Raw genomic sequence first — 20,843 nt, forward strand, 5'->3', positions numbered from 1 at the left:
TTTCCATCAAAATTAAGTTTAATGAAACCTCTTTCAGGTGGGGTCCAAGAAGGAATGCTAGTAATCTTTTTGGAGGATGACTCTACCACTTCCTGCCAATTTCTAAGAATATCATCTGCTTAAACAAGTGAGGAAGTTTCCAAGGATTTCAGCCATTGTACATTTCTCATCAAAATGCTTTCTATTAATTTCCTTTTCCAAAAAGATTATTGAGTTCCTTCCTTCCCATATTATTCAAATTATTGCCGCCCTTGTGCACCTCCACATAATTCTTCCCCTTCTTCTATGCCAAGCAAATGTTGGAAGAAGCAAAGAGGCTTGGCACATCAGCAAGAATCTCTACCTGCACCCAAACAAAGAGAAGAACCATTCCCAGATATACACAATAAAAAGACAGGTGATCGATAAGTGGTAGAAAGTCTTACCATTAGCTTTACAAAGGACACATCAATGAAGGGATAAGTACCACTTAAGTCTCTTCTTTTGGAGAAGGTCACAAGTATTAATTCTCCCATGCACAACTTTCCAACAAAAAGCTCCGAACCTAGGAGGAACAAACTTGCACCATACCTCGTTAATAGGAAAAGATTAAAGAGAGCTAGTGAGAGGAAGAGTTAAGGCTGGTAAAATGAGGCATAGGAGAAGGAGCCAGAGGGTGAAGGGGTCCAAATTCGCCTATCCGACTTAGAGGGGTCAAGATAGATCTCCTCAAGGGAGTGTAAAAGAGTAATAACAGCAGGAAGTTTAGAGTCCCTTATATCCCTATCAAACTCAAGAATCCCTATTAACCACTTGCTTAGATAAAGTATCCTCCATCCCATTATCTGATCTTATAACCTACTAACTTCATGGTGCCTGTTGGCCATTTAAACCTCTTCATTTCCTCCCTAAAGCCCAAATAACAGGCTCCAACTTTTCCAACCATCACACTACTAACATGGAATCACCTTCCATAATCAATTTCTCCATATTCAAATATTTTGCAATCTGAACTCTCTGAATAGCAAAAAGGAATTCAGCTCTAATGGAATCTCCCACACCAACTGATCCTGAGAACAAAGCAATAACATTACCACTCTCATCCCTAAAATGTCCCCCTATGCCTGAAGGGCCCAAATTTCCATGGATGCTCCCATCAAAATTGAGCTTCATGTAACCTTTAGAAGGAGGTAACTACACCAAATTAACCGACTTCTTTTTAGATGAGCTTTGTGCCCCCCCCCACCCCAATTTCTCCAAATATCATCAAAGGAGAACAGTTAGAAAATGTCCAATGTTCTAACCCAATGTATCATCCTTGTCATAGCACACTCCACCACTTCCCATATTCTTTTCTTCTCAAGAATTTTTTTTAATAAATGAATAGATTTTCTTGACCAGAAATTAAAGCAGTTACAAGCTCCCCTTGGGGGGCACGAGATGCAGCCACACCCTTGAGCCCAAAACAACTGAAAGTTGTACTGAAAAATTAAGTATTACAACTCAGGTACAAACAGAAACTCCCTAACAGCCCCTTGTTTAGCCAAAACATCAGCCATAGCATTGGATAACCTGCTCACCCATTGTATTCTAATTGTCATATTCCTTATTAGCCACTTAACTTTCCTTAGTAAGTCCCTGTATTTCCAAATAGCAGAATCTCGACCCTGTAACCACCCTACCACCACCTTAAAGTCTCCTTCAATACATAGTCTGTTGACACCCAGTTGGCTTGCAATCTGAATTCCTTGTACCACAGCTAGTAGTTCAGCTCTAGTAGAGTCTCCTAATCCCACTGGGCCTGAGAAAAAGAGATGATAAATTGCCAGCCTCATTCCTCAAAACCCCACCCACACCTGAGTGCCCTGGATTTCCTTGACTGCTTTAATCAAAGTTCAATTTTATGAACCCATCACTGGTGGAGACCAATCTGAAATACTTCTATTGCTTCTTGTGGAGCTATTAGCCACTGCCAACCAGTTCCTCCATAGATCATCAAATGTATAAGAGTGGCATGAGAGAAGGGTTCTCAACCAATGTATTGCCCTTGTCAAAATGCACTCCTTTAATTCAGAGAGACTTCTTTCTTTCTCATGGATGATTCTGCTGTTCTTTCTTCCCAAATTGTCCAAAAGATGGCTGCTCTAATACTCTTCCACATAATTTTCCCCCTCTTTGTGGGCCAAACAAATAGAGCCGGATAAAAGAATAAGCTTATTTCTGCTGGTAGGCTCCACCTAAACCCAAACAAAGAGAAAATCCAACTCCAAATAGCTGCAACCAAAAGACAAGATAGAAACAAGTGAGAGCAAGTATCCCCACTAGCTTTGCACAAAAAGCACCAGTTAGGGGATAGACACATGAAAGGTCTTCTCTTTTGCAGGTTGTCCAAAGTGTTAATCTTTCCATGAAACACTTCCCAACAAAAAAAAATAGCAATTTTGGGTGGGACCTCTTTGAAAAAGGACGCACAAGAAAAGGTACCTTTTGGGCTGGGTAACCAAAGCCTACTATTAGGCTTGGAAGGGTCCAAACAAACACTATCAAGAAGAAGCAAAAGATCAGAAGCACAAGAGGCCTCATCATCCCTCAACCCCCTCCTAAAGCCGAAATGCCAAGTCAAGGACAAAGGAACATGGTTTCAAATGTTGCCAAATGTCGCTAACGTCGCCCGACATATGTCGATGTCGAGGCTCACCGACATGAAAGTGGATGGTAATATAAAAATTACATTATGTCGGCCGACATTTCCTATATTTCGGAAATGTCGACCAAATTGGTCCAAATAACCAAAACAAATACAGTTTTTCCTATTATGTCAACAAGATGTCGACTAATGTACATTAAAAATATAATATATTAATATAATACAGTATATTAATATAGATTATTCCATTAATAATTTCTATTTAATATTTCAAATAAAATATTTATAAAAAGAATTAACAAAATATAAAATCGAAAGAATAAATTAAGTACTTTATAATATAAAACATAAAATATTTTTCAAGTACTAAAATATTAACTAGTTAGTATTTTTTAAAATATTTATTAAAATCAGAAAATGTTTATTAAATTTTATAATAAACCATATTTTACATTTAATATAAAAAATCAGAATAAATTTAATAAATTTTATACTAAATCATAATTTATTATAAATTTAGTATTAAAAATCTTAATAAATTCATTAAGTTTTATAAGAAATCAGAATTTATCATAATCTTAATACTACAAAAAGGAGGATCACTTCATTAAATTTATAATAAAACATAATGTATTATAACTTTAATATTTAAAAAAATCAGAATAAATGTATTTCTATTTACTAGTGTGAAATAAATATATTAAAATTTATAATAAACCAGAATTAAAAATAAGAAAAGAAAATATCACATAACCTTGTAAAAACATCAAAATGCATAATAAATCAGTAAATCGTCATTTACTAATTTGTTATTGATCATAGTTTCTTAGCTTTATATAATGGTTGGGAATAAGATAATAGTCTAGAAATATGTATTAATGCTTCTTTTATCATTTTACAAAATATCTTTGCATATTTCCACATATTTCATAATATTTCCACAATGTCTCTAACTTTTACAATATTCCCCTTTGACATTTCCGACATTTCCAACATATGTCCTATATTTTGGTAAGAGACATTTCCATCGACATTGACATTTTAAACCTTGCAAAGGAAGAGTAGGTGAGAAGGGTAAGTTGGAAACAACCTCTTTCCTAATCAAAGAAATGGAGTAAAGAGATGGGAAGAGATCCTTTAGAGACTGATTACCCACCCAAATGGCCTCCCAAAAGAGTAGAGAGTCACCAGTACAAACGTCATACCTAACAAAGTTGAGAAAAAGAGGAAGGATACTATGAATAGCTTTCACTATGAATAGCTTTCCAGGATGTTGCCATAGTATCCTGATGAGAGACCCTAACAATGCAAAGTTCCTACTCCACAAATTCCCTAAATCCAAACCACCTTCTTCCTTACTCCAACACACTATTTCCCAGCTGACTAGATGGCCCTTTTTTCCTTCCCTTGGTTCCCATAAAAATTCCTTCATAAGTTTCTCTAGCTTTAGCCTCTCTAGAGGGAATTCTAAAGACCAATAGGTAGTAAACAGGTTCTGTGATTAATGAAATGTTGTTATTGATAAAAAAAGGTAGTAAACAGGTAGATTGGCTAAGGGGGCTTTGATCAAGGTGACCCTACTCCCTATGGAAATGTAGTTCTTTTTCCATGATGCCAGTCTCTTTTCAAACTTTTCAACCATTGGACCCCAATTCCCAAAACCTACTCTCCCTTCGGTTGGCTCCCAAGGGAAGACATAAGTACTTCAGTGGCCAAGAGGAAACGGAACAACCTAGGCAATCCGCAATAGATTCGATAACCCCAATATCCAAATTGAGACCCACCACGCAACTCTTGTCCAGATTAATCTTCAAATTAGAAATGTTTTGGAAATAGCCAATTAAATCTTTGAGGTTTCTCATCTTCAGTCGGTCGCTTCCTTTACAAAAAAATTATGATATCATCTGCAAACTGTAAGTGGGTCACTGATACACCATTTTTGCCTATCCTCTAACCGCTTATCACCTCTACCCTATCGGATTTTGTAATCAACCTACTGAAGACATTAGCCACGAGTGTGAATAAAAAGGGGAAGAGTGGATTGCCTTGTTTAAGGCTTCTACAAGCTAGAAAAAATCCTTAACTACCCTGTTAACTAAAACCAAGTAGTGACAAGAACTTAGGCATCAACATATCCACTTGCACCATCTATCTCCAAAACCACAATTGTGGAGCACCTCAAGAAGGAAACCCCAATCCACCATATCGTAGGCCTTTTCAATATCCAATTTGCATACAAACCCTTGACGGCCAAACCTCCTCATTTCCTCTACACATTCATTGGCTATTAAAATTTGGTCACTTATTTGTTCACCCTGCACAAAGGCCCCTTGAGCTTGGCTAACTAGAGAGGGGATGACTTCTCTAATTCTTAGGGAAGGGACTTTAGCCAGAATTTTGTAAATACTAGTCACTAAGCTAATAGATCTGAAATCCCTAGGTTGGCAAGCCCCTACTTTTTTAGGAATTAGGGCTAAAAAGGTTGCATTAACTCCATGGATGATTATATGCTTGTCCTCAAACTCTCTAAAAACCTTCACGAGATCATCTTTAATTACATCCTAACAGTCTTGACAAAAAGTCATGGTGAAACCATCTGGGCGTGGGGCTTTTGATCTATCCATTAAGTAAACTGCATGTTTTATTTCCTCTTCTTCAAAATTCCCTTCTAACCGACATAGGTTATCTTGAGTCAACCATGGCCAGTCAACACCTTCCATCCTCAACCTATCACTCAAAGGTTTTCTGAAAATTGACTTAAAATGCTCCACAAAGGTCCTGGCTATTTCATCCTGAGAGAGGATTTCCTGCCCATTGATCTCTAATTTAGTCACCAAGTTTTTCTCAAGAAAATTCTCGCATTCCTTTCTTCACAAATAGCCCAAATCACTACTGCCCTTGTGCATCTCCACATATTTCTTCCCCTTCTCTTGGGCCATGAGAATGTGGATAAATTAAATAGCCTATTCAATTCTGTTGGCAAGTTACACCCACATCCAAACAAAGAGAAACCACTCCCAAATGCCTACAACAAATTGACAAGAGATCAGTAGGTGGTAACAACTCTCTCCATTGGATTTACAGATGATGCACCAAATCGGGGAAATGCAAAGAAAAGGTTTTCTTTCTTGCAAATTATACATTGTGTTTACTTTCCCATTAAGACATCCCAACAAAAGGCCAATCTTAGGGGGGATAGGCCAACACCAATAGAAAAGACCTCTGCGCTTAGGTATCTACACATGCCAGTTGGATCTAGAGGTGTCCAAACAAACTTTGTTCAGGGTTTGCAAGAGAGATGTGACTGAAGCAAACTGCAAACTCACCATCCTTCAACCCCCTTCTAAAACCAAAATCCCAATTAAGGTTCAAGGGGAGCAAGGAGGAGAAAGGAATTTCAGCATTGGTTCCTTTTATACAAAGACATGGAGTATACAGGGGGATAAAGAACCAAACAAAAGAAATTTTCAGTGGCTTCACCAGCAACCTGAGGAGATGACTAATGCTGCAATGGGGAGGTTGAGTTCTTGGGTTGCGGCTGCCAGGGAGTACCCCCAACAGCCTAGTTGTAATGTCCTGCATTCTGTTTCTGTGTGGTGTTTGTGATTTTTAGTTGTTTTGGGGTGTGGTTCAGTTGTTTGAAATCCCCTTTTGTAGGTGGCTGATTTTTTTTCTAATAAAATTACCTTACTTTTTCCAAAACATATCCGTTCACATATTCACCCATGACACATGAGAGCAATGTTTTAAAAGGCATGGGAGGCAAAGCCTGGAGGATTACAAACTAAAAAATAAAACTTCAAATAAGTGTGATTAACATTAAAAAAGCATACATGAAAGTAAATAAAAAAATTGATATGAAATAAAAATATTCTATACTTAAATGCACAAGATATTACAAAATAAATTGTAATAATTTAGATAGAGATTGGTTATAAACATAAAATGAATGCAAAATAAAAATTCAAAAGCATAGTATTCATATGAAAATGAATATATGTGTAATTTGTATTAAAAGGAACACACACACACACACACACACACTTACTTAGAGGCTTACACCTCATGCCGCCTCAATTTGAATTGAGGCACAAGGCACACCGGATGCATGCCTTCAAATACACCTCGGCTATGTGCCTAGGGACGCCTTTTAAATCACTACAGAAGGGGTTGGAAATTCATTGAGAGTGGAAATATTAGCTGTACTACAAGGGTTAAAATTTGCTTCCAAACTGGAGAGGACATGGATGGTATTTCTCCCACATTGGAAGAGGTGATTTCTTACAATTAAAGGGGCTAAAAGGGCAAGAGATGGACCAAAGAGGACATGAGTAGAAGTAGTAAGAAATGATTTAAGCACCAATAATTTAACAATGGATATTAAACAGAATGGACTGGCAAAATAGGATTCATTTAGCCAAACCCATATGGTTGGGGTAAAGCTTGGATGATGATGATGATGAACACTTGGTCCCTAGGTAACATAAAAAGGCATTGTGGGCATGAGCCTATATCAAAATCCCTGCATGGAAAACCAAGCATCATTATCATTTTGACAAAATGCTCCTTTTTTTTATCAATTGGGTATTAATCAGGAGAATGCCCCATTTATAAAAAATGGAATGCCTAAATCACCAACCCATGTTTTAATTATTTTTGGGTATTTAAGAATTTGAAAGGACTTTACAGTAGAGTAGGAAACTGTTTTCAATTTAAATTCTGTTATTCCTATGAATATTATCAATTATGGATACAGTGACCTCAACGCTAACTCAAAGTGTTTTTTTTTTAATAAAATGGGGTTTTCTCTGTTGTTGCCCATGTTTTAATGTTTGTATGGAGGATTTCCTATATATCATTCAACCTTATGAGTTGGACATGAAAATCCTTCTTGGTAATTGGTAACACTTCTATCTTGGTTGATGGAGAGGCTCATCTTACAACTTATCCACAATATAGTATTTAAGGCATACTTCAAGCATGTCTAGGCACACAAGTGAAGCACATTTTAAGGCATGTGCCTTGCTTCGACCTAGGCATAGCCCCTTTCAGAAAATGCACACCTCGATTGCCTTGTGCCTTGTGCCTTGTCCCAAGCACGTCTCTTTTACAAGTTTTCATTTTTATTACTTTTTATACATTCTTACGTATTTTACACCTTTGTAATGGACTATTAACTTCTAAATTACCTTTCATTGGAGCTTGTGCACTAGTAATGGTCTCATCATCATCATCCATACCTTATCCCAACTATATGTGGTTGGCTACATGGGTCCTGTTTTGCCAAACCGTTCTATTGAAAAGCATACCCAGTGCTAAATTACTAGTGCTTAAACAAATTATCAAAAAAAATTATTAGTGCTTAAATAATTTCTTATGACTTCTACCCATGTCCTTTTTGGTCTACCCCTAGCTCTTCTAGCCCCTTCCACTTGTAACAAATCATTTCTTCTAACTGGAGCTGTTGGTGGTCTTCTATGCACGTGACCAAACCATCTAAGTCTACTCTCTCATTTTATCACCTATTGGAGCTATTCCTAGGTTCCTAAGGATGACTTCATTCCTTATCCTATCCTTCTAGGTTTTCCACCCATCCATCTGAGCATCCACATTTCTGCCACACTCATTTTCTGGACATGTTTCTTGACTGTCTGACACTTTGCTCCATACAACATACCTGGCCTTACAAGTGCTTATAGAATCTTCCTTTTAATCTAAGTGGTATTTGCCTATCACACAAAAATCTAGATGCACCCACCCATTTTTCCCAACCTGCTCTAATTCTTTGGGTGACATCCTCCTCAATCTCTCCCTTGTTATGAATTATTGAACAAAGGTATTGAAAAGTGGTCACCTTGAGTTATCTCTTGATCTCCATTCCTAAGTGTATTCTGATTTACACTCCTATTATTACTAAATTTACATATCATATACTTTGTGTTAGTTCTACTTATTTTAAAACCTTTTATTTCTAGGCATTTGTCTATAAGCTTAATTTGCATTTAATCCTTCATTAGCTTCATCAATTAAAATAATGCCATCCGCAAACAACATGCACCATGGAACTTATTCCTGAATATGTTTAGTCAATTCATCTATGATGAGTGCAGATAGATAAGGGCTAAGTGCTGAATCTTGGTGAAGACCCATCATAACTGTAAAATCCGCAGTCTCTCCCACTAGTGTTCCAACATTGGTTGTTGCCCCCTCATACATGTCCTTGATTAGGTCTATATACCTATTTTGAACCTTTTTCTTTTCCAAGACCCACCATATTATCTCTCTAAGAATTCTATCATAAGCCTTTTCTAGATCAATATGAAGATCTTTCTTCTTCTATCTAAACTTTTCTATCAATCGCCTCAAAAGAAATATAGCTTCTATGGTTGACCTCACTGCCATAAAGCCAAATTGGTTCTAATACACTTGCCAATCTTGCCTCAAGTCATAATTTTTGTTCAATTATTCTCTCCCAAAGTTTCATAGTGTGGCTCATGAGTTTAATCCCCTGATAGTTATTACAACTTTGCATATCACCATTGTTCTTAAATATCTTAGTTACCAACAGCAAGCCTACCTCTCCTATACCTTTCCACACTTCTATTGGAATCTCGTCAGGTCCTAACACTTTTCACTTCTTCATCTTATTTAGTGCTTCTTTTACTTCAATAAGTCTTAACTGTACGAAGGTATGTATTATTTTTAACACTATTAGGATTGCTAGCTTCTCCATTAAAGCACACTCTCCCTATTGTTCATTTAATAATTTCTCGAAATAGTTTTTCCATCGTTGTTAGTTTATACATTCCTTTTTCTCCCTCTTTGCACTAGTAATGGTCTACTAACATTTAAAAGGAAAAAAAAAATTAATAACTGAATCCCAAGTTGTTGCATATAGGATCTCGTAAGTTTTCACAAAAGAAACAACAAAACAATGGATCTTTGATGCATAACCCTAAAATAGAATTACCTGTGATCAAAATCATAAAACCAACCCTCTTATATATAATGGATAGAAATTTGGGTTGGTGGCATTGCCTCCAAATACCTCATATGGGGACTCCCCTCAAGGGGGCTTGAAGAGGTATCAATGTAAAGGCTCCAACCTCCCAGGAATAGGAACACAAGACATCTGACACCACACTATCCACTTTAAATGACACAACTAGGAGTTCCACACATTTGAATTATTGAGTGCTTAAAGCACTTTGATACTGTCCTCAATTCCACACTTGTTTGCTTTAACTTTCGCTAAATTTATTGCAAGTTGAAGGGGCTAGAAGAGGTAGTGGTCGACCAAAAAGGACATGGATCAAAGTAGTAAGAATTAAGAAACGATTTAAGCACTGATAATTTAACAATGGATATGGCCTTAAACAGAACAAAATGGTGAAGCAGGATTCATGTAGCTGCCATACAGTGATACAGTTAGGATAAGGCTTGGATGATGATGATGTAATGCTTATGTATTTTGATTTGAGCTTATAAGCTTTTTAAATCATCTCATTTTTTTAAATCAGGTCGCCATAATTGTATGTATTAATGTTTTTTTATTTACTCTTTAATTAAAAAAAAAAAAAAGACGTGTCTTGCTTTTTATGGCCTTGTACCTTGGATGGTCTTCTTACTACACCATGCCTTCTAAACTAAGTATTGATTCTTGTCTCAGTAGGATAATGATGTAATTTTGGTATCAAAATAAGTAATTCATTCATATGTCTGTATAACAAACAAATTTGTTTGAGACTATATACAGAACCAAGCTACAATCTGCAAATTATCAAAATTTAAAGAAAAAAAGTAAAGCATAAAGACAACAAAATGAACCCTTCTTAAAAGCTAAGATTTACAAGGTAGAAGAAGAATGTAATAATATCAGAACAGTGTAGTTGAAGAACAGTCAAACAACTTTAAATAACATAGTACTTTAGCAAATAAGGGAACTTCTGTGAAAATCAAATATGGGATAAGTACCTCAGGTTTCCTGATATAATGCTTTAAATGGCGGCCATACAAAACAGCAAATGCTCCATGGGAGATAATATCTCTTTCCATGTAGGACTGGAAACCCTGTTCCAGCCTTATGATTGCCCTCTTAGCATCCTCACACTGATATCTAGAGACTGGAATTGACAGGGAACAGAACCAATTTTAAATTACTTACTAGATTATACTATGACAAAATATACATGTGATACCTATGTCACCAAACAAGCAATCTAATGTGACAGGGTGGATAAAATAAATTGTTATTTTATCAGGAGCCTTTATTCTTGATGATGACTGAGAATACTATTTGGCCATAAATATATGAATATTAAAGTGACAATCATGCTAGCCAAGTCCATCAATAAAATTGAACATGTAGCAAAAATTGACCAACTTAAGAGTTGGTCATCAAGCATTGAGCACCAAGATTTGGCTGGACTAAATGAAACCAAATACATATAGGTTTGAGTATATAACCAAGACAAAATACTTGCATCAAACTAAAAACCCCCACCATCCATAATAAGAACATTGTATGTGACTCATACTCAATTGACCTGAATCCTTGCCATGTTCAATACAGAATGTGATAAACTGATACCTAGGAGGAAAGAATCATTGTAAATGCAACATGACATTACAATACCTAAAAAAGGAGATCAGAATGGTGTGCTCTGATACACTTGCAGATTTAGATTGAGTTTGTACTTGTAGAGAAAGAATGAGGAGATTTAGAAGAGTAGACAAAGAGAAGGAGAGTTCTCTTTTACAGTCATTACTATGGGTGTGTAATCTTTCTTGAATTGCAGGTCCTATTTCATAGTATATATAAGATGATTCATAATTACATAAATGCCTTTGATTAGTACAAGCATTGCAGCCTCAAAACTCAAGCCCAACCCATGCAAAAACTCGGGTTGGGTAGGGCCGGGCTCAGGTTGGACCCACCCAAGTTGCACCCCTACCCCTTAGCGCCACCATTTATGACTTTATCCCCCAAATCTTACTATTAGTCCTTCAAAAGCAAGTATTAAGTCATTATGAATTTCATCCCTCATTGCTTTACAGCGGGCAAGAGAAATGAATCTCACTAATTTAGTAATAGAAGGTGACTCTAAAATTGTAACTGGGTGGCTAAAAAATAGTGAGGATGCAGTATGGGGGAGGAATTACAGGAATGAACTTAAACAGATTGATTGGCTGGCAAGGAGCATGAATATAAAGACACAATGGGTACAGAGATCTACAAACGGGTCAGCTGATGCTTTAGCTAAGCAAGGGGTTAATGGAAATCAATTGTTTTTGGCTTTCTAGTAATTTGTATGATTATGCTGTGGTAGGGTAGTAATCGTTACCCTACCCAAGGAATGATTGTAATGCTTTGCAATACTTCTGATAGATCTTAATAAAATGTTTCAGTTACTTATCAAAAAATAAAAAGAAAAAAAGAAAACTCATCCTTGCATATGAAACACTTATTTGCAGTGTGAAATAAAAATGGAAAGCAGAATATTCAACAAATTCAAGCTAACCTTAAAGAAATTACCTTCCCTGCTGAAATATGAATCTTGATCATCTGGACCCAAATCCATATCAAGTATCTGAGAGCAAACATAGACAAATGAGACCAAGACAATTCTCTAAAAAAGTGATCAATAAATCAGTTACCACAATTCAAGAAAAAACAATCAATGATTGTCAAAAAATCTAAACATTTACCATAGCTTCAACATCAGAAAAATAAGGTACATCACCATCGCTTTCAGAGAGCTGCTCTTCCTGATCTGATGTCAAAGGGTTTATATCTGGTTTTGAAGAAGCCATTTCTACCGAACAAGGTTCTGCATTTGATGACAAATTCTTTTGAGCAGCAATGGAAATTGGCACATCTTCTTCCACTTTACATCCCCTAACAATGTTTCGGGGGCAGCTTTTAGTGTGATCAGAAGCATGCACTTGTTTCTCCAGAAAAGGATCAACTAAACTATTAAAATCATGATGTTTTCCAATTTCAGCTTTTGTTATCACTTCCTTCAGTGACCTAGCCTGGACAGAATCTGGCAGTGGTCTGCATTGGCTTGGGTCCCCACAAACAGTGCCCACATGCCTGAAGGCCATACCAAGAGAACCACTCTCATGCAACTCAGATTTGACCCCACAACAAGAAACAGGATGACCCGGACCTCTGTCTGGCAACACCTCCAACTCCATTCTAGGGGCTTGAAGAGGTCGAGCAGGGGTTTCACCTTCTTCTTCCTTTATAAAGTGTAGTCCTTGTTCACTAGCCTTTCTATTATCAGACAAGTCCTTGGCAGAAATTGGATTTTTAGAACCTTTATATTCATGCTGCATTTCAGAGGAAGCAGATAAAGACTCCATTTGATTAGGTATAAAAATGTCATCATTGCATGGGATTTCAGGGTCTTCCATGTTCAGCCTGCAGCAAATAACCCCATTATGAAGTTCAAGGGAATCAATATTTTCTACTGGTGTTGAGGTTGGCATGGTGCTCTCAAATTCACATAACTTGTTCCCACTAACAGAGCCAGGATGCAATGCATAACCAATATCAGATGATTCTCTAGGACAACCACCTTCAGCAGTTGACAAGCACGTATCTGGCAAAACAGATGCTTTGGGCTCAGTTATACTAGGCATATGACCTTGATGAATATCACTAGGAGAACTTAACAAAATTGAGTCAAGGCCATCAAGACAAGAGGTATCCATTATGTCTTTTCCATCTGCATCAATGAAGAGGAGCTCTTCATCATTCCCAAAGTTCAAAAGAGAATCTGAAAGGTCCATAAAATCACCATCTAAAATAGTAGTTTTAGTAGGCAAAACATCTGCACATGCAATTTCTTCCAACTTAGGCTCTGATTTGACCTCATATCCCAATGTGCTTACTTTAGCAGCACCAGCATTATCAGGGCATGTCAATGTGTCTCCTGTAACCTGATCTTTGTCTCCAAGACTCACATCAATTGGCACAGCTGATGTAGGAGCATCCTGAATTGTTTCCCAGATGGGCATCCTGGCTAGTGGAGATGAACATCCCAACTGCTGAAATGCAGCACCACAATCTGGAACTGGAGAACTGAAGCCTTGACTATGTCCAAATCCAGAGCAAACACTTCTAGGGTTAGTATTAACTGAACCAAAAGTTGATGAAGGTTTTCCCTCTATATTTTCAGTTTCAAAAAGGTTGTTCACTGGTGGTTCTTGGGATGGCCCTACATGCTGGGGACCTGTGCAATTCCCAAAGACGGAAGGATTCTCACCAAGAATATGAGGAATATCTCTATGTACATCATCATGCTCAAATGAATGCCCATTTCCATTCCTCACTGCTCCACCATATAAATCCGGATGATTGTCAAATGCATCAGCATTCCCACTATGGAATACATGGGCAGTACCCTCAACGTAGCCAGCAACATCAGTGTTATCCCCCACAATTTGTGGAAAAGCATGGCATACAATATCAAAGTCTGTTTCCTGAAGGCCAAGATGATTTGAGATGGGATTTCCAAGCATGCAATTTCCAAATGGAGGCTCACTAGGAAGTGTTAACTGCTCTTGACACCCACCTCCATTACCAGCATGAACATTGGGTGCAACCAAAAAATTCATGTCCACAGAGTTACAAGGTTCATTGCAAATTCTCTTTCTCATGGCATAGTAATGACTACGAATACTTTCAGTTTTTCTTTTCCCAGGAGCACATTGATTTCCTTTGATATTGCCAGATCTGTTAGATTTTGATGAAAGATTTTCGACAGAGAGTTCAAACTCAACCATGCGAGCAGAAGCTTCAGCTGCAATATCTGCATCATAGAGAAGAGAGTACCACCGATCTTGCAGTTCTCGAATAGTAAATCTGCGGGAGAATCGCACTGCACCTTTAGCAAGTGATTCTAAAGAAGCACCGGCCTGCAAACAAAAGGAGAAAGATACATATTAATAGAAGTAAAAAAAAAAAAAAAACAATAACATGCATCATAGTTTTGACAGCATAAACAGCAACCTGTTTATTCGGGAATAAACATAAAATTTGACCAATGGAGTTTACAGTGATGACCCAAGTGGGGAAAGTTCAGAAAAGACATCAATATCAAGATAAGAAATTTCAAAATCAAAGAGATAGTGTGAAACAAGAATGTGGTATGGAAAGTAAGAGAGATTACAAAGCAATGCATGTTTCAGGGAGCAGAGACAGTGTAATGGTTTAAAGGAAGTGGATGGTGCCAGTTTCACTGATAAGCAGAGAATGTGGAGGAACAAACTTAAATACCAGGATTACTGCTATGTGGTGGAGAGAAAAAAGAATGAAAAGGTCACTATGCTTGCTTAATGGAGTTCTTTGTCATGAACAAAAAACAGATAATCTCTGTGTCAGAAGGGAAATGACTGGTTGGGCAGGTGTCATTTTCTAATCTTCTATGAAAAAGTATTTGGAAATGGAAGGATTAAGTGCATAAGGGAAGAGTTCTATTGTAATGAAAGAAAAACCAACCCACAAGATCAAAAAAGAAGAAACCATCTCCATGTCAGTAATGTCAATCTTCCCAAAGGACATGATAGAGGGGAGCTCCTTAAAATTGAAAATGCTTGGGTGATTACAGTGAAGAAGGAAATCAAAGATTGGAGAAAAGAGAAAATGCCTAGCTTTCATATTCAACAAGGCTATCTGTTGAAACATTTTGAATGGGGAGAGACCTCTATGTCCTGCCACACAATGTGCCAGACTTGGAAGTGAAGGTACTGCAGTTGGTGAAAGGGCAATTGCATGTAGCTAGAGGGTGCCAGGTAACTAATTGAGTGTCATAGGAGAACTTTTCAAGAATGATCTGGGTGAGGATATTTGGATTCCAACTCAACCTGTGGAAAGATGAAAAGTTCAAAAGAATTGACAACCTTTTATTGCAATTGGTAAGTATAGATAAACTTCATGGAAGTGCCAAGCAGGCAAGGACCCCCTAAATTAAGGATAGCAGTTGCCACCTCACACTTCCCCCTTTTTTACATTTACAATTACCTCTAGGAAAGTTGGTTTTGGAAACAGCCTCTCTGTACCGATTAGTCAAACTATTAGCTGATTTATGAACCCAGGGATGGTTGACCGATTCCTTGGTCAGATATCTAGTTTCTCTCATTATATTCCTATAGTGCCATGAAGACTAGCTACAATTTCTTAGGCACCTCACTACCACCTTCGAATCCCCTCTCATCATTATGTGCCTGAAGCTGCATTTGGTTGCAATGCAAAAACCGGATCAGTGCTATAATGCATTCCAGTCCAATCTTGCAATCATTTGGTTGGAGGGTGAAATTGTGAAAATACACCCTAAATCGATGTAAACATGAAATCTTGTCAAAGTATGCATCGATTGTCGAAGGGGAGTTTATTTCGATTTTATCAAAGTACTTCCTCCCTTCTTTAATCAAAGGAAATTTAGGAGAGTTCTACTTGATTGGGAAATTCAACAGTGTCAGATCTTCTGGCATATTACAATCAGTGGAGCCTCAGGTGGAAAGAAAAGACTTAAGATGGTGGAAAAAATCAAAAAATGGTTTCTTTTCAATTAAATCCTTTTTATCAGTCTCTCTCAAAATCAAGCAGGGATGTCTCAGGGGTGAAAGGCATTTGGGAAAATGCTTGGACTTCCACACTAACTGACTCCGCCTCTCCAATAGGACCAGAAAATAAAGCAATAATCTGCCCCTGTGCATCTCTAAAGACTCCTTCAATCCCTGATGGGCCTGGATTGCCTAGACTGCTACTATCAAAATTTAACTTGATGACACCTTCTTCAGGGGGTTTCCATTCCACCGCAGGCTTAACTCTTGCAATTGAGCTATTGGCCACCAAATCCCAATTCCCCCAAATATCCTCATAGGAGAAAGAAGAAAAGAGATCTAGAGATTTGGCCAACATAATGTCCTTGTTAATGAGACAATCCCAAACACCAGTCACGTCCCCACATCCCTCACTTTCTCTGTGAATATTTTTGGCATTTCTTTCCTCCCAAACAGTCCAAACCAAAGCAGCCCTGACATGCCTCCACAAGACTCTACTACCTCTTCTCTTTGGCCACCTGAAGGTTGTAGGATCAAATAGACTACTAATCTGCAACGGCTCTAGCCACCTGCAACCAAAGGGATCAAAAAGTTTCTGCCAAAGACCTATAATAAAAGGGCAGGAGATTACTAGGTAGTACCAGCTTTCCCCATTAGCTTTGCAGGGAATACATCAGTTTAGGGAGAGGTTTAGCTTAGGTCTTCTTTTTTACAACATGTCCAAGACTCCAAGGTGTCTAATTTCTCAAGAGTCACTTCCCAGCACAAAGCTCCCACTTTAGGGGGGATAGGTTTGGACCAATTCTCCTTCCAATGAAAAGGATGAGGGGAAGGGACAGAGCACTAAAAGGAAAAGAAAGAAGCGCACGAAAAAGAGCCCCAAGGGTTTGGGGTCCAAACACAAGCATCGGGCTTAGAAGGGTCCAAGCAAAAGGGGTCGAGAATTTTAAGAAACTGAGCAACAAGTTGGAGTTTAGAGTTGCTCAAGTCTCTTAAAACCCAAATTCCAACTGAAACCAGAAGAGTGAGAAGAAGTCACAAACCTTTGAACAGGTTCATTTTCAAGGAGGGAAACAGAAAACAAAGAAGGAAAGTGATCCTTGAGGATAGAGTTACCAATCCAAACATCCTCCCAAAACAGAACCTTGTCACCAAAGCACACATCATACCTGACCAGGCTAAGGAACTGGAGAAGAATGCTATGTATTGTCTTCCACGGAGAATTCAAAGTAGCCCGCCGAGATACACCAACGTCCCAACCATTTCCTGCAACTCCATGAATGCTCTTCACAACTTTATGCCAAAGCATATCTATCCCCTTCCAATGGCCACCTCCACAGTCATTTTCCCAACAAAGTTGTATTCCACAAGTTAAGAGGTGGACTAATGGTAATTAAGCAATATAAGAAAATAAGAGGTCATGGGTTCAAATCTTGTAACATGGAAGTTAAAGTAAGTAAATTGGGTTAAGAGATGTGCAAACTCCTTTGCTGATGGGTTAGCAAAGCAAGGGGTGAACAGGGATAACTTGTTTTGGGCTCAACTGTAATTTTTCTGGTTTTTTTATTGTTTGGGGGAGGTAAGCGAGGTTATATCTCCTTCCTTTGTATCCTTTTTTTTCTAATTAATGAAATCCTTTGTTATTGATCAAAAACAAAAAAAAACAAAAAAAAACAAAGTTGTATTCTTATTAGGTTACCAAGCCCAACCCCCCCTGCTGCTTCCTCTTGCACATTTGTTCCCATTTAACCAGATGATCCTTTATATCTTCACTAGGCTCTGATAGGAAGTTCCTCATGATCTTTTCTACTTTCAACACCTCCTGTTGTGGCATCCTAAAAACAGAGAGAAAGTAAAATGGAAGGTTCGCTAAGGTAGCTTTTATCAAAGTGATAAGATCCCCAAGATACACATAACTCCACTTCCAAGCTGCCAATTTCTTTGCACAATTTTCTACTATTGGATTCCAAAACCTACTCTCCCTTGGCCTCGCTCCTAAAGGCACTCCTAGGTATTTCAAAGGCCAACTAGAGGTAAAACAACCTAAAGACTTTGCTACTCCAATCAACTCCTCTTCCAAATTTACCCCCACAATGCAACTCTTCTCAAAGTTGATTTTCATCTTAGAAACAAGTTCAAATAGCTTTATCACCCATTTCAAATTTATTGCCTTATGTGTGTTCCCTGTCCCACAAAAAATGATCATATCATCCACAAATTGCAAATGGGTTACAACTATGCCCTCTCTTCCTATCCTCCACCCTCTTATTAGGTCCAACCTATATACTTTCTCAATAAGTTTGCTAAACACATCAGCTATCAAGGTAAAGAGGAAGAGGGATAAGGAGTCACTTTGTCTTAAACCTCTGGTAGCTGGAAAGAAGTTTCTAACCATACCATTAACTAAAACCGAATAATGACAAGTTTCCAGACACCCTTCTGTCCAGCTACACCATCTCTCACCAAATCCATAATTCCTCAAGGTTTCCAACAAGAAAGGCCAATCAACCATGTCATAAGCTTTTTCTGGGTCCAGTTTACACACAAATCCTTTCTCTCCCCTTCTCTTGAAGTCCTCCACACTCTCATTAGCTATTCGAATCTGGTCAGTAATCTGTCTACTTTGGATGAAAGCTCCCGATGATTGATTTATTAAATTTAGAAGGGCTGCTCTTAACCTCAAAGACAGCACTTGGGCCTCAATTTTGTGGATGCTCATCACTAGATTGATGGGCCTAAAATCTTTAGGTTGGATAGCATTTCCTTTTTAGGTAATAGGGCTAGAAAAGTAGAATTTATCTTGGTACTAATGAAATGATCCTCAGCAAATTCCACAAAGACCTCCCACAATTCAGATTTGATTATTTCCCAACAATCTTGGAAAAAAAAAAAAGCCAAAGTGAACCCATCTGGTCTTGGTTCTTTACATCTTTCCATTGAGAACACATCTCCCCTGATTTCTTCCATTTCAAAGTCCCTTTCGAGCCATCTTACCTTTTCAGAGTCCAATCTTGGCCACTATGAAGCTGGTTTCGTCATGCCTTCTGTAAACTGATCTGAAATGGTTAAACAAAACAATTAGCTATCTCTTCTTGGTCTACAACCACCTTTCCGTTCACTTCTACTTTCTCCACAAAGTTCTTCCTTCTTCTGCCATTAGCTATTACATGGAGGAATTCAGTTTTGTCATCTCCCTCCTTGATCCATTTCTGCTTCCAACTAATCTTCTTCCCTAAGCAAGATTTCTTCCAACTCCTTTAGGGACCACCTTAAGTTCCTATCTTCCTCTGTCATCACACCATGTGCCTCCTTTTCATCCACATATTCAATTTGAGATAGAACTCTAAGCTTCCTCTCTTCCACTTTTCCGAAGTGCTCCTTGTTCTATCCCTTAATTTTACCTTTGAGCCTTTTTAACTTCCTATGGAATTTCACTCATTTCCATTGAACATCCACTACTTCATTCCATCTTCCTTATGAAATCTGGCATGTTAGCCACATATTTTCGAACTGAATGGGTTTGGAACCGTTCAAGAAATCCTTAGTTCCAATACTAATTGGCCAAATTATCAGATGTAACTCTGGGCAAAGCTCTCGTCGACAATCCTATCCAATGTTCATTCCAGACAGCATTGAAAATTAATTTGTCCAATTTAGAGCATCTTGGAGGAAATTGTAGGTTTGACCAAGTAAACACTGCCTGCTGCAAGGGAATCTCCAAAAGCTCACATATTCTTCAATAAAATCATTAAACTTCCTCATGCTACTATGCTAGTCATTACTGACTGATTGGGATTATCTGTCTCGTTTATGAATCTAATCATATTAAAATCCCCACCTAAGCACCACAGACCATTCCATAATCCCCTTACATCAAAGAGCTCTTCCCACAGTTGTCCTCTCTCTATATCTATTAGGGCCATAAACATTCGACAACACCCAAATAAAGCCATCTCCTAGGCTTTTGAATTTCAAACGAGATTGAAAAGCGACCAATTAATTCTTTCATAGGCTCCACCACCTCTTTTTTCCACATTGCCATTAGACCCCCAATCCCCAAATATCCCCCATGAGGGCAGATAAGACCAGCCTATCCCTCTTGAGCTCCACAAACTTCTCACCTGTCTGCTATCCACATCTGCTACTTTTGTTTCTTGTAAACACTATGTCTAGACTTTCTTTCCTGAGCAAATCTTTTATTACCCTCCTTTTCCTAGCACTCCCTAGACCTCTAACATTCCAACTTATTATCTTCAATAACACTCTTCAATGTCTCTCCCTTCAGACACCCACTTGCCTACTTAGGACAAAAAATATACTACAATTGGACACCTTGGAATTCATATGGTATGCTTAACCATGAATACAAAAGACCTGTAATATTCTTTTTGACAATTCCTATATCATTACATTTGTTTTCAAAAATTCTTTGGTTTCTTTCTTTCCACACAAGAATGGCAATAGGGCAGGTTCAGGGTGGGGCACCCCCTCCTCGTCCCTGCCTCGTAGCCAAAATCCTTTGCCCCATCCCCAATTGCAGGATCAGTTTGCAGTAAGGGACCCTTCCCCCATTAGGGATAGGGAATCCCCGAATTTTCCCTGCCCTGAAGAAATTACCTAAAATACATCAAATTCCAAGGGTATT

At 38.0% G+C, this 20,843-nt stretch overlaps 1 protein-coding gene across 9 annotated transcripts in view; it reads right to left on the bottom strand.

Annotated features, from left to right (window-relative positions):
- Positions 1–20,843, bottom strand: part of EMB1967 (Forkhead-associated (FHA) domain-containing protein) — a 47,703-nt gene that overhangs the window by 20,560 nt on the left and 6,300 nt on the right. For 8 of the 9 annotated variants that reach the window (XR_016103809.1, XM_088959849.1, XM_088959854.1 and 5 more), the window contains exons 3-5: positions 12,335–14,551; positions 12,162–12,216; positions 10,601–10,749 (exon numbers count right to left, since the gene is read on the bottom strand). Coding sequence is in view for 8 of the 9 variants with exons in the window: in XM_088959849.1 (XP_088815975.1) it covers positions 10,601–10,749; positions 12,162–12,216; positions 12,335–14,551 (2,421 nt within the window). In the remaining variant the exon portion in view is untranslated. Of the gene's footprint in view, positions 1–10,600; positions 10,750–12,161; positions 12,217–12,334; positions 14,552–17,367; positions 17,460–20,843 lie in introns of those variants that run through there. The other variant, XM_088959855.1, reaches the window with a different exon arrangement.

Source organism: Nelumbo lutea, chromosome 8 (assembly GCF_056320005.1).
Source record: "Nelumbo lutea isolate HS-2025 chromosome 8, American lotus-T2T, whole genome shotgun sequence".
Taxonomy (NCBI): domain Eukaryota; kingdom Viridiplantae; phylum Streptophyta; class Magnoliopsida; order Proteales; family Nelumbonaceae; genus Nelumbo; species Nelumbo lutea.